The sequence below is a fragment of the Asparagus officinalis genome, chromosome 5 (assembly GCF_001876935.1).
Source record: "Asparagus officinalis chromosome 5, Aspof.V1, whole genome shotgun sequence".
NCBI lineage: Eukaryota > Viridiplantae > Streptophyta > Magnoliopsida > Asparagales > Asparagaceae > Asparagus > Asparagus officinalis.
Genome location: NC_033798.1, coordinates 102,456,656 through 102,471,594, shown reverse-complemented (window position 1 = coordinate 102,471,594; position 14,939 = coordinate 102,456,656). Strand labels below are relative to the sequence as shown.

General features: G+C 37.8%; 2 protein-coding genes across 2 annotated transcripts; both read right to left on the bottom strand.

Moving 5' to 3' along the window:
- LOC109842272 lies at window positions 1,485-2,789 on the bottom strand. The gene has a single exon (XM_020411170.1). It carries the CDS (start codon window positions 2,787-2,789, stop codon window positions 1,485-1,487), a length of 1,305 nt encoding a protein of 434 aa, XP_020266759.1.
- Window positions 8,946-14,532, bottom strand: LOC109840444 (apoptosis-inducing factor homolog B-like). The gene is made up of 4 exons (XM_020409095.1): window positions 14,243-14,532; window positions 11,528-11,784; window positions 10,426-10,877; window positions 8,946-9,407 (listed from the first exon to the last, which is right to left on the bottom strand). Exons 1-4 carry the CDS (start codon window positions 14,347-14,349, stop codon window positions 9,135-9,137), a joined length of 1,089 nt encoding a protein of 362 aa, XP_020264684.1. The 5' UTR covers window positions 14,350-14,532; the 3' UTR covers window positions 8,946-9,134.

The following is a 14,939-nucleotide window of genomic DNA, read 5'->3' as shown; positions in this document are numbered from 1 at the left end:
CTACAATATAGTGCTTCAATCGTTGCCCATTCACCTTGAAAGCTCCCGTTGTTTCACTCCAAACTTCAACAACTCCACTAGGAAAAACCTCACGGACTTGAAAAGGTCCAGACCACTGAGATTTGAGCTTGCCCGGAAAAAGCTTCAAATGAGAGTTGAAAAGTAGCACCATATCTCCTTGATTAAACTCTCTTCGAAGAATATTCTTGTCGTGCCATCGTTTAGTCCTTTCTTTATAGATACGAGCATTCTCATACGAATCCAAACGCATCTCATCTAGCTCATGAAGTTGAAGCTTTCTTTTCTCACCTGCGGTCTTCATATCAAAATTGAGGAGTTTAATAGCCCAATACGCCTTGTGCTCTAACTCAACTGGGAGATGACATGATTTACCATACACCAACTTGAACGGTGTCATGCCTATGAGTGTTTTATCCTCTTCACAAGTAGAACCTTTTGACTTTAACTTTAGACTTTCAAACTTTGCATTTCGAAATGGAGCAGTTGATGTTGATTCTAAAGATTGAGCATACACGGCTACCTCCGGGTCTTCATCATTTATTGAATCGTCACTTACCAAACACTTTTCATGTGGATCAGCTGAGTAATGGTTTGCAAGTTGCTCATGTGTAGACTTGTCAATCACGTCGACCCTGTAACAAACTTTATCAGTTAGAGGGGGTTTCATAGCATTGCTCAAATCAAATTCTACCTTCTCCCCTCCAATATTTAGGGAGAGACTTCCATTTTTAACATCGATTATAGCACCTGCAGTAGCAAGGAAGGGTCTTCCTAATATAATTGGGATGTTAGAATCTTCTTCCATTTCTAAAATAACGAAATCAACCGGGATAAAGAACTTACCGACCTGGATAGGTACATCTTCAAGTATACCTACCGGATATTTTACCGATCGATCCGCCAGTTGGAGTGATATCGTGGTTGGCTTCAAATCTCCTATGCCAAGCTTCTTATAGATGGACATTGGCATCAAACTTACGCTTGCACCTAAATCACACAAAGCACGGTTAATAGAGACATTACCAATAACACAAGGAATAGAAAATGAACCTGGATCCTTAAGCTTAGGAGGCAGCTTATTCTGGATGATAGCACTACACTCCTCAGTAAGGGCCACAGTCTCGTATTCTTCCAACTTCCTTTTGTTAGATAGGATCTCTTTCAAGAACTTAGCATAAGAAGGCATTTGAGAGATAGCTTCAGTGAACGGGATATTGATGTGCAACTTTTTTAAAATCTCCAAAAATTTTTCGAACTGCTTTTCTAACTTAGCCTTAGCTAACCTTTGGGGAAATGGTAGAGGAGGCTTGTAAGGAGCGGGGGCCACATATTTTTCAACTTTTTCTTCTTCTTGCGTTTGGGTCTCATTATCCACATCTATCACATTTTCATTTTTTTCTTCATGATGACCATCCACCCCATCATTTTCCTTCATCTTGGGTCCCTCATATTGTTTTCCACTTCTAAGAGTTATAGCATTCACATGACTCCTGGGATTTGTCGGGTTGTCCAGGTAGCATGCCTGAAGGCCTAGAGGAAGAGCTAACATTTTGTGCCAATTGGGTGATTTGTGTCTCTAACATCTTGTTATGCGTAGCTAGGGAATCTATCTTAGAGGCTAATTGTTTCACCACCTCATTCGTGGTTTGTTGTTGCTGCTTAAACTCTTCATTCAATTTTGATTGAGTCGTCACAAACTTCTCCATCATATTTTCCAAATTTGACTTTTGAGAAGGAAAATTGGATTGAGGAGCACGAAAACCAGGTGGACCAAAATTAGATGCAGGCATGGGATTTCCAGGTGGATTTCTATAAGAAAAATTAGGATGATTCCTCCACCCCGGATTATAAGTATTAGAGAATGGGTCTCCCTTCTGATTAAAGTTATTAACATAGTTAACTTGCTCATTACCAGAAGTATCAATGGATGGGGGGTTTCCTAATTGACATTGAAGTGCAGAATGACCCACATAGCCACATATCTCACATGAAATTGAAGTAGACGCCACAGAATTAATACTCAAGCCTTCAACTTTCTTAAATAAAGCATCAACTTTAGAGGATATATGGTCTAAAGCATCTATTTCATACTTGCCTCCTTTTGATGTCTGAGGAGCACGCTCGTTCGCCCATTGATAGTGATTCTGAGCCATGTCTTCAATGAGAGTGTATGCCTCGTCTATTGTTTTGTTCATCAAAGCTCCTCCTGCAGCAGCATCAACAGTCATCCGTGTGTTGTAAGTGAGCCCGTTGTAGAAGGTGTGAACAATTAACCACTTCTCCAGTCCATGGTGAGGGCACATCCTCAATAATTCCTTGTAGCGTTCCCAAGCTTCATAAAGTGACTCTCCTTCCTTCTGTACAAAGCTTGTGATCTGGTTCCTCATCTGTGCTGTTTTACTTGGAGGAAAATACTTTGCAAGAAACGCTCTGGACAATTGATCCCAAGTGGTGATGGACCCAGCTGGCAATGAGTGCAACCAAGCCCTAGCCTTGTCCCTTAGAGAGAACGGAAATAATCTGAGTCGAATAGCATCATTGGTCACTCCATTAAGTTTCAAAGTGTCGCAATACTCCAAGAAAATCGATAGGTGGAGGTTCGGGTCTTCAGTAGCACCTCCTCCAAACTGATTCTGTTGAACCATTGAGAGCAGTGATGGTTTCAGCTCAAAGTTATTAGCTTCAACATTGGGCCTTGTAATGCTTGACTGTGTGCCTTGAGCATTTGGGGCTGCGAAATCTTTAAGAAGCTGATTTTGATCTCCCATCGTAGCTTGTTCTGTGTTCCTTTGCTCCCTTATAGACCTTCTTATGTTTGCAAGAGTCACCGATAGTTCAGGATTGTTTTCGTCGTGTAATTCTGTTTGATACCCTTGCATAAAAGAAAGTGAGAAGCAAAGAGAAATAAATAAAAAAAAATCTAGTCTAGCTTAATAACGTAAGCACTCAATATTAACACCGTAGTCCCCGGCAACGGCGCTAAAAACTTGATAGGCAAAATCGTCCTTCAATTAATTACCTATGATTGCTAATACGGTGATCAAGCGAATCAACAAAATTAAAACACTAGAAATCAAGTTCAAAGATTTAAACTTTCACCAAGAACCTATATCAATTCATCATCAATCACCAAAAAGTTGGGTTCTTTCCCAATCCTAGACAAGAAATCTACTCACACATGATTGGAATAAGAGAAGACATCAAATAATTATGCAAATCAATCATAAGAAGAAATAAATCAAAGAGAGGAAAGAATTAACCCGTCTTTCAATTGAAATCTTCAAAATAAGAACTTGCAATCCAATCTTCTACAAGAGATTAATGTCTTCCTTCAATACTTGAACCCTAGAATAGTTGCTAGTTGATGGCTAAAAGAACATAACAAAAGATATCCAAAACCCTAAGTCAAAACATCTATTTATATGTCTCCAAAAATCTGGAAAATAACTAATTCCCGCGCCACCGGTGTGATCTGCACCACACCAGGGTGTGGTAGGGGCTGTTTTGCTGATTTTGTGCTTGTTTCTTCAGTTTTCGGTATTTTGGCTATAACTTTTGCGTCTAACCTCGGAATGAGGTGATTCTAGTTGCATTGGAATCCTGTTGAAGAGATCTACAACTTTCATCTTTTGAGTTTTTCTTGATTTAAACTGCATCATGGTCAAAATTCCAGTTCTTCATACTCGTGCATCCATTTTCTTCACGAACCATGCCTTCGAAATGTTGTTGTTGCTTCAAACTCTTGTAAAACTTCCAACGATCATCAAATCTTTCAATCTTGAGCCAATACCTACATATAACAGAAGAGGTTACAAGTCAATTAGCCCCTTCTAAAACACGAAACTCATCTTCGCGTTACAATTTTTGAAATGCAGGCGACCCCCGCATTTCCAAGCTACAACAAGCAAAACGCGAGTGGCCCTCGCGTTTTTCTAAGATGCGAAGTTAGGGTCCTGAACGCCGAGTTGGGCGTTTGACTTATTCAAAAACGAGTCGAACGATTTCAGAACCGATTCCCCCACGATTTGAGGGATTTTCGCCCACTTAGGAGCGGATTTAGGGGTTAGTTACACCCCATATCCACCTATAAATAACAGCCTTACTCAACTGAGTAAAGAGGTTGAAGATTGGGGAGATCAAAACTACACGGAGTTCAGATCGAGGGAGGGTTCGACTAGATTTCGAAGATCAAGTCATTTCTGAAATCAGTAGAGTTCTTGGCAGTTAAAAGATCAGATTCTTCAGCAACAAACAAATCTATTTGGCTTATCAACCGATTATTCGATTTTAACAACTCTTTTCATAGAGTTCTAGCTCGTTCGGAGTTCTAAAAACTCGTTAAGAGTTATTCCTCAAATTTACCACATAAGTTCATTGTTCCCACGAGATACAAGACGGTCGGATCGTCAACGGAGAGCAAATTCGACGCAAATATTCGAAGGAGACACTCTATCGCTACCGAGAAGAACCCAGTTTTAAACAAAAGGGAGAATCAAATTCATTTTTCTCTCTTTTATAATCGAATTGTAATTGAGATCGAAGGAATACAAGTCAATTTTCTTTCAATCCTTTTAGTACAAATTTTCCAACAAACAGCACCCATAAAATTTAATCAATTTGCTAATTTGAAGAAGTCAATATATAATTAATTCACGTTGTATCTTTAAATAATCTAATTAGAGTTAGTTTATACTAAAGAAAATATTTTTATGCATAACTCTAAAGTAAATTTCTTAGAAAATCTTTTCATTATACTTAAACAAAACTAAGCTCAACTTAAACAAAACTAAGCTCAACTTAAATATTTAATTAAAAGTTTTAAAAAGAAAATTATAATACTTTGTTTTAAATAATTTTCATGCCTCTTGATTAGTTTATTTTTAAAGAACATGATAACTCTAATTAGATTATTTAAACAAAACTTAAGTTGACACAAGTTTTGCTCTCTCTCTCTACACACACACACACAAGTAGGTAAATAAATAAATAAATAAGTAGGTAAATAAATAAATGAGTGTTGAATAATTCTAATTTTATATCAATAATATTGCATGTCCTTTTTAGTCATTTAACAAATCTAATCTAGTTGTACAACTACTTTTGTCAAACAGCTTTACTTCAATCAGCTAGCTTCACAGCTATCAGCTTTTAGTTACAACTTCACAGCTTTCAGCTAGCTTAACAGCTTTCAGTTATAATCTCGCAGCTTTTAGTTGTAATCTGGCCAAACAGAACCGTTAACATGTTATTTGGCTTATTAGCCAAAGTTGTATCAGACATTGTTATCAATTGATAGAAGAATTTTTCGTCCCACTGGAATTGTTGTCATAAGTTGTCTTTGAAATGTAAGAATTCTTTTATGGAAATAAAATAACTAGTGCAAAAAACAAGATTATCAATGGCACAAATATTTATTAAAATAACCAGAGACATATTTTACCCCAGTATTATATTTATTAAAATTAATATTTTGAAATATTTTGCAACGGTTGTTTTCTATTGTTAATAAACTTTAGGAACAGTTGAGAATTGCTGACGTGACTTTTTAAAATTTTTATTATAATTTCCTAATAGCAATGGTTCTACAGTATAGCAACGGTTGTAAACCATTGCAAAGAGCTAATTGCAACGGTCTTTTTAGTAACCGACTATTTGTAATGGTTTTAACCGTTGCTAATGTATTACAATGGTTGAAACTATTGCAAATAGGCCTATTTGAAACAATTTGAGTTGTTACTAATAGGGCTTTCTGTAGTAGTGACGTTAGAAATGTCAACCACAGCTGTCTTCTAGCAAGGATGGACTAGGTTCCAGCATAAGGTGCTTTATTTTCTCTCAAATTTAGTTTTCTAAGTCTGAGTGGTCAATGTTATAACCTAGAAATTATCAAGAACAATAAGAGCATTGTACTATAACTAATTGGTCGGCTCCCAAAATATTTGCAAGCACAACCTGAGTGGTATGCTGGCTGACTTGCCTCATGATCCAAATCCAAGATGAAAGGCGTTTTCGACACGAGTTCTACTTGATGTTCTACTCCGAGACGAAAGATGTTCTCCGCTCGGACCCAACACAAAGTGTCTCGAGCAGAGGAACAAAACGGCGAGTGACATCAAAAGTCGCACTGTGTTTAATGAATGTACAGTCGGCGTCCGCACTTCCCCACCCAGCCGCCATCAAGCAATTAATGTGATGTCAGTCATAAATACTTTTCGAGCCAGAGTCTTCAAAGCTCCTTGGACATGTCGTTATTCCAACAGTCCCATCACAGTGTAAGGACGACTCGGCCAATCAGCTATCGGTATGTGTAAAGTAGGGTCTAAGCTAATACTGCACACACTTGACTGAAATTACTTGTGTTCCCCTGTAAACCCTTTATAAAAAAAATTTAGGTGCGCAATTTAACACATAAATAATCAACAAGACTATACTCTGTTTTTCTTTTCAGGTCAACTATAAACAGTCACTGACTTGAGCGTCAAAGGGCACACTAGAGGAAATAACATCCGACGCCTCTAACCTCTACTATTTGTATAGCGATAAACAATCCAAAGATCCAAAATAAGAGAATTAACCATCAAAGGCGATTAAGATATCCAAAAAATTAAGTTTAACCCTCCTAAATCTCCGTTGGGGAATTTCAGTCTCCCCGCCTACCATGATATGCGCAACTCGGAAGCCAACCCCAATCAATAAGATAGAACAATCACAATCAAGAAAAAAGAATACCGAGATTTACATGGTTCGGTCGACCAACTTCGACCTACGTCCACGGGGCAATAATACGAGAAATCCATTATGTATCAGGGAGAATTACAAGAGGAACCACTCAACTCTCGTCTCTTAATCTCTCAGCCTCACATACATAATCAACTCTCATATTCTCTCCAAAGCTCACTCCTTGTAATCTTTTACACGGATAAAGACTACGAAACACACACTCTCTCTCATCTACTACATCTCTACTTTTTCTTCATAGTTTTTCCTCTACCAATAGAAGAATATATATAGGGAAACCAAAACCCTATCTCTAGCCTAACTTCCTAATTAGAATAGGATTCAAACTCCTAATCATGATAAAATCCAAACTCCTAATCATGATAGAACCCAAACTCCTAATCATGATAGAACCCAAACTCCTAATCATGATAGAACCCTAACCCTATCTAATTCTCATGAAGTTACACAAAGAATCAAAGACAAAATCCTAACAATCTCCACCTTGAATTTGATTCCCAAACTCCCTTGAAGATATATCATCGTCGTCTTGAAACTTTGCCTCTCCCGCTAGAGTCTTCTATTTCTTTCGCACTTCAAATCAGAACACCTGCACTTTCAATTGGATGCCTTCATGATCCTCACTATCTTCTGCTTCGCGGTGACGTCTCCACCTCTCTTGTTGTCCTTATGCTCCACCTGCATCGCTCGTCTCAAATCATATCGGTGCACCTCTCCTACTCTACACTACGAGTTGGATGCCTTTATCTCCTCTATCACTTGGCTTGGACTGAATATGAGCTCTCACCATCTTCAAGTCCAACGCCACCATCTTCATCTTCATGTGTGTCACTCGATTGTGCCCGCTTGCAAGCTCCACCTAATCTGGCACTGTCCTCCTTAAGTATACACACCAACCAACTCCTGCTTCTTATCTACCATCAGATTTGTCTTATCATTAAATAGCAGAATATCAAATTTCGGACCCGAAGAAGTCATCATCCTCTAATCACAATTCAAATCAGTCACCGTAGAGTTTGAATTTGATGAAACCGATACCAAAAACAAACTCAGCACGTCGAAAAACCCTAAGAACGACTCCTGGATCACCAAAATCCACCTCCAAATCCTCAATCGGCTAACAAATCAATCTGGACCGTCGGATCCCCACGTAAACAGTGCCCGCCGCACTACAGTGTTCTGCTACAAAATCAATCTGGACCGTCGGATCCCCACGTAAACAGTGCCCGCCGCACTACAGTGTTCTGCTACAGTAACCTTTCCCTTTTTTCATCTTGATTCTTGTAACGCTGATTTTCAATCTTGCACGACGTCGTCTTCTATCTTGCAAACTCGCTCCCAGATCCATCACCATCACTCCGATACCACTTGTTGGGGAATTTCAGTCTCCCCGCCTACCACGATATGCGCTACTCGGAAGCCAACCCCAATCAATAAGATAGAACAACCACAATAAAAAAAACACCGAGATTTACGTGGTTCGGTCGACCAACTTCGACCTACGTCCACGAGGCAACAATACGAGAAATTCACTATGTATTAGGGAGAACTACAAGAGGAACCACTCAACTCTTGTCTCTTAATCTCTCAACCTCACATACATAATCAACTCTCATATTCTCTCCAAAGCCCACTTCTTGTAATCTTTTGCACAGATAAAGACTACAAAACTCTCTCTCTCTCTCTCTCTCTCATCTACCACATCTCTACTTTTTCTTCATAGTTTTTCCTCCACCAATAGAAGAATATATATAGGGAAACCAAAACCCTATCTCTAGCCTAACTTCCTAATTAGAATAGGATTTAAACTCCTAATCATGATAGAACTCAAACTCCTAATCATAATAGAACCCAAACTCCTAATCATGATAGAACCTAAACTCCTAATCATGATAGAACCTAAACTCCTAATCATGATAGAACCCTAACCCTATCTAATTCTCATGAAGTTACACAAAGAATCAAAGACAAAATCCCAACAATCTCGTGATAACTTCGCGATATAATTAGGCATGTAGCTAATAGCTACATGCTACAAGGTGTATAGCTGTAGCTATAGTGTACAACTACATACTTTGAATGTGCAACTATATACTTATGCATATAGCAGAACATTTTGCGAAGCAAGGAAAACATACCGATGAAGAGGACAATTAAGACAAAAGAAATAGTAACACAGGCTACTCTTCAAAAGCTTTAACACATAAAAATTCTACTAAACACAAAACACTAATTGAAACAATGTTACCCCATGGTAAGGGTAAATACAACCTTATCTTCACACGTACCAAGCTTAGCAAATGAATACACACATTCAAGATTTACAATCAAATACATTTTACGTAAGACAACAGCTCCTCAAATCAACTATACCATCAATTTCCGTCAGGATTGGGATTCAGCCCCAATGTTTTTCTAGTCCTGCCCACAAATAAGTCCTTTGATTTGATCATACCGGGAATGCAACCACTAAATGTAGCGAAGGGTAATTGTAATACACCCTGTTTTCTCCCCAAGGAAACAATGGCAATGGTCGAAGAAGGCTTATACTTCACAAACTTGCTCTCTTTAGCTCCCTTCATCAACAGCTTCAGGTTCTTGGCAACCACACCAGCGTGCTGCTGAGCAAGGAATCCTTGCTTAATTTCCTACAAATGAAAACACAAATCAAAACAGTCGCATATGAATAAATCTACAAGAGTTAACAGCAAGGTCATTCTTGCGAAAATCCAAAGCAAGTATGAAGCAGAGTGTATCCACCAGGTAGTATTAATGGGGTTATATGCTTCAAGCTCATGTGTCTAGGGAGTAAACTGGCTGATGTTCCCTAATTCTGAAAGTTGTACATGCAAGCAAGATAGGATTAAATTTGCTACAAGAAGTTGTAATTGACTATATTACAATCAATCAATGTCTAAGCCACGCAACAAGATAAAACATGATTCACGAAAACAACAATCACCAGGACTTATTGGTAACATAAATGAGGATGGACTGGAGGAGGGGATTCACATATATGACACAAACTCGGTGAATCTAAGTCCAAGCAGATATGTCGGAAGTAAAACACAAAAAATGACCAAGTTAATAATATAGATGAGGCAATAGATTGAGATGGCCAGAGATCTACAATGGACGCCTGAAAGTCCACCAGCTGGGATAGTGATAAGGACATGGTTTGTAGAGCCAGAAGGACTAACGTAGGCCAAAATAAACTTGAGGTGCAGGTTGAATATAATTAGATAGGATATATGACAGTGGTGAATTAAACGAATGAGGTGGCACCAAGTAACAAAGCTAATGCATGTTTGCCATCTACAGCAAAGTTAAATAAAAAGTTTGTTATAGAAGGACCAGGCTGAACATCATTGCTATTGTTTTATACCTTTTTTTTATAAGCAATGTATATTGTTTTTTTGATAGTTCAAATGTTGAAAATTCTTTACCACAGCTTCCTCAAACCCCTGAGTAACCCCCCACAGAACAAGAAACTTTAACGTGTTCAAAGAGTTCGGCAGTACTCAAAACATTTAAAAGGTCTTGATCACTTGTGCAACCCAGAGAGAATACTAAGATATACAGATGATTTTCCTTCTATAAAACTGTCTTGTAAATTTTGGAAAATAAAAGTATTTTTTATGTAGAAAAAGTAGAAAACCCACTTACAGGAACATCAGTGATGTCTCCAATGGCAAAAATATTGCTGTGGCCTCTAACTCTCAAATTCTCATCAACCATCAGTTGTCCCTTCTTGTCTAAGCACTCCTTTAGGATAGACTCCTGGAGCCATGAAGAACCCAACGGCTTTCCAATACAAAGAAAATGACAATCTGCTGCAATCTTTTCTCCACCTGATGTTACATAAACCTTCTCATCCTCTGAAGTGGAGTTGAGATCAACGGACTGGTTCAGGAGAACTTCAACTTTCTTTGAGGTCAACCAGTCTAGTGTTTTGGTTGAAGCTTTCTGACCAATGAATTCCAACAATCTCGGTCCTCTGTGGACCAAAGTCACCTTCTTTTCTGGATAGTCAACAACAATCTCTGCAGCTAGTTCAACACCACTTGGACCCCCTCCAACAATTAAGACAGAGTTTGATGACTTTATCTTTTCGTTATCTGAGTACAAAGATTAACACCAATAAGAAAGTAAAATAGAATTCATGCCATAAAATGTACTGTTATTGGCTGCTTTAGGTTGTACGTAAGTAGTACAATGAATTACGCATGCAAAACAATGTCTTGTTCTTTGGTTATATAAAATCATCGTATCACTTTATCCAAGGCGATTTGGAAAATGAGCTTTTCCGATGGCTATATAATAAAAGTACAGATCTCTAGCTAATCAAATATTTTAGTTAGTTTCCTCCTTTCGGTGAAGAAAAGTTGATTGTGAACCCATACTTGAAGGAGATGGATAGTTGTTTTCTTTTGTCTCTATAAATAAGTGGTGTTCTTATCAGCTTCAAAAAGATGTTGTATCTAACAAGTTTTCTCTTTTACTCCTGGGAAATACTCGTTCTCAAGGTTAATTGCAAGTTAATGGGACTTCGAAGTGGTGTTACTGGTCTCTTGTCAAGCTAAAGGAGGGATTTTGAATGTAACATAACATCCTACCAGGAAGTGTCCCAATATTAGATAACTTAATAAAAAATAGTTATTAATTACTAATCGTAAGAAGATAAAGAGCCAAAGCTCTAAAAATATGCTAAATGTGCATCTTGGCTTTTGTTTCAGTATACAGTATGATAGTTCCTCATTTACCGTACCTTGCTGAAACTGTTCGATCCTATCCTTCCTTCTGGTAGGAATAGGATCTTTGTGGCCTGTGGCTATGACGAGATAGTCATAGACAATTGTTTGGCCATCCTCTGTCAGTACCTCTTTATCTGTAATGTTGACTGCAGAGGACGTAATAACTCTCCCATTCACTAAGTAATCAGTGTGTTTAATCAGTATTCTCTCAGAAAATGATGGCTCCACCATAGATCTCAAATCCGCCCAAGTAATCTCAAAATATTCCTTCCTGTAATCAAAGCAAAAGAGAAGAAAGAAATTATGTCAATAAAGACCAAGGGTCACATATACACAGAGCAATATACTTTTCAATCTGTAAAGGAAAAAAATGGAGCGAGAAGAAATAAAAGTACCAGAACACACATTTATAGTTATCTTTTACAACATTTACATTATTTTAGAAAACTACAAAACGTGGTATGTTAACTTCACTAAATTTTCTTGAACTTTCAATCTGTTAATTATTGCAGTTAGGCATTTAGGAGGCATTCATTCAACTACCATTGCCATTGAAATCCAAAAAATAATGTGACAATTTATCAGAGCCTTGGAGTCAAAAGATTTTTGCTCGAGCAGTATGAACATAACATAATGTTTGCTAAATTGTTGAGTAAAACAGTTTAAAAAACTTTAGGAAATCTTGGAGCTTATACACAAGAGTTTTTGCTTGAGCAGTATAAACATAATGTTCACTCAAAATTCCAGTAAACGCCATAAAGTTTTAAAGACTTCAGGAGTTTATGCTCTATGAAAAGTGAAATTTTTTATCACCAGGTAATTTGTCATCCTATATGATATTTTAAATGTTTAGTTAGAATATTTTTTACCTTCGTTATTTGACAAGTTTCAAAGAGGGAATACAAATTATGTAGTAATAATATGTAACAATAATGACTTATTTTTGCTGAAGACCAAAAAACACTCTACATAATGCATCATGTCATGGGACTGTGATGGCATCACGCTTTGCAACATTGGTATCTTTATGTACGAAAAATATCAAGTACCAAATATATCAAGGATTTTCATGTAAGTCAGTCTTAACCAAGTAGTTAAGTCATACTAGTTACAAACAGTAAGGACTCATAAACAGCTAAGAAGAAAGTAACAAAATTTCCACACGGTTTCTAGCAGTCATGAAAAAATCATGTACCACCTCAACAAGAATGACATAATTTAAAGGGTTTTTTCATGAAAGCTATCTTTTAAAATAGGGTGGTTATATGGGAACCACCTTCAAATCTTAACTTATAAGAAACCAGCTTAGAAGTAGATTTAGCCTTCAGTCAACCATCTTTCACTGATTTCTGGTCAAAATTTATACTCAATCCCCACAACACCCTCATTAAATACAAGTATTAAGCACATTTTCCCACTAAACCCATCATCAACCTCAATCCCCTATCTACTCAATCAAACCCTAACACTAATCTTCATTCCCAACCTCAATCAAACCCTTAAAATGAAATCTTCCCAACAACTAATCTTCCCCACAACCCTAAACCTAACCCTACATCCTACATCCTCCCCTAGCTCTCCTCCCACCTCGCAACCAAGCGGCAATCCGCGACCTGGGCTTTGTCCGCATCCTCCTCTAAATACGTTCTCGCCTCTCATTTCTAGGGTTTGATTGAGTTGGGAATGTAAGTTAGGTTTAGGTTTGAACAATTTTTCACTGTAGACCCGATCTGCGTTTTTATTATCAAAACCGACCGAAAATTTTTTTAATTATCAAAATCGACCCGTTTTATGCCACGTAGGCTTAAGCCCATTTCCTAATTAGTCGGGGTTGCCAACCCCGACTGTTTAGGAATTGTTAAACCCCAATTAAATCAGGTTTAAGACTTCTAATTACGGTTTAACAACTCCTAAACAGTCGGGGTTGGCAACCCCGACTAATTAGGAAATGAGCTTAAGCCTACGTGGCATAAAACGAGTCGATTTTGGTAATTAAAAAAATTTTCGGTCGGTTTTGGTAATAAAAACGCAGATCGGGTCTACAGTGAAAAATTGTTCTTTAGGTTTTGATTGAATACAGTGACAATTGAGGTTAAGGGTGAATTATGTGGAAAAACGTGGGAAAGGGTATTATGAGGATAGACTGAAAATTTAGACCAGAAATCAGCTAAAATGGTTTATTGCAAGCTAAACCAACTTTTAAGATGGTTTATGTATAAATTAAAAATTGAAGATGGTTCCGCGTACAACTATCATATTTTAAAAAGTTGTTTTCATGGAAAAAAAAAACCCTAATTTAAAATATGCAGACCCAACGTTACAAAATTGTTCGAAAAAACATCACCACTCATCAAGTTGATATAAGCCCTTCAAACATACTAGCAAGCTTCCAGGTTGAAAAGATAGAGCATGAACAAAACAAAACAAACAAACAAACAAACAAACAAAAAGAAAACAAGAATAATTCCTTATGGCTAATTGCAGATTGACTATACTATGTTTTGAACTTACTACACCTTTATTTTATTTTTGCAGATAGACCCCTTGAATGATTTTTTCGTACAACCAAGATTAAGGCAAGAATATATTGGTTAAATAGTGGACCCATCACCAAAAAAAAAAAAAAAGTTAAACAGCTAAGCAACAGCCAACAATTTCCCCAAATTAAACCAAGAAAAAGGAAACCCATAAGCAATTAACGATTAAAGGCAAAGGGAAGAAATCAATACGGGTCAATGAGAACCAAATCCACATCGAATTGCAAACTCTTGGCGAGTAAAGCGCCGCCGATTCCGCCGCCAACAACCACCAACTTCTTCGATCGATTGTCTTCCATCTCTCGCAGGGGTATTTAGGGAAGTATTTTTAGGTGAGGAGAGCTACGGAATGTACTAGGGTTTATATAATGGAAGGCGGATTAAGCCCTCACCAATTAATTCAACGAGAAAATTAGGAATAGAAAGCTTCTTTTCTTGGAGAAGAAGAGACCGCGTTTTCTATTGGCTGAGGCCCAGCGTGGATCGTAGCCGTCGGATTTGGATCGAACAGCGTTCGTTTGAAGCGAGGACGGACACAGCAGTTTCGTTTCGTTTGCTTCGCTGGAATGACACCGGGATGGCGTAAGAGATATGCACCCGTTTCGTGAAACTGTTAAGGTGGGCCGCGACGATTTGTGTCAGTGAGCGGGTGGATTTTTTGGGTGGAATATTTGGGGAAGGGTGATCTAGTGATAGTTTTTGCAAAAGCCGCCAGTTGGTTAATGGTGAAGATGGATGATGGAAGGTGGAAGATGGAAGATCAATATTAGGACCAATGGGATTTAATTGCATTCAAATCCAGAACGTCTGAGACCAAGTTCTATGTGATGTGTAATTAAGGAAAATATATATTAGCACATTTTCTGGAACTCATGACCTCGACTTTTGT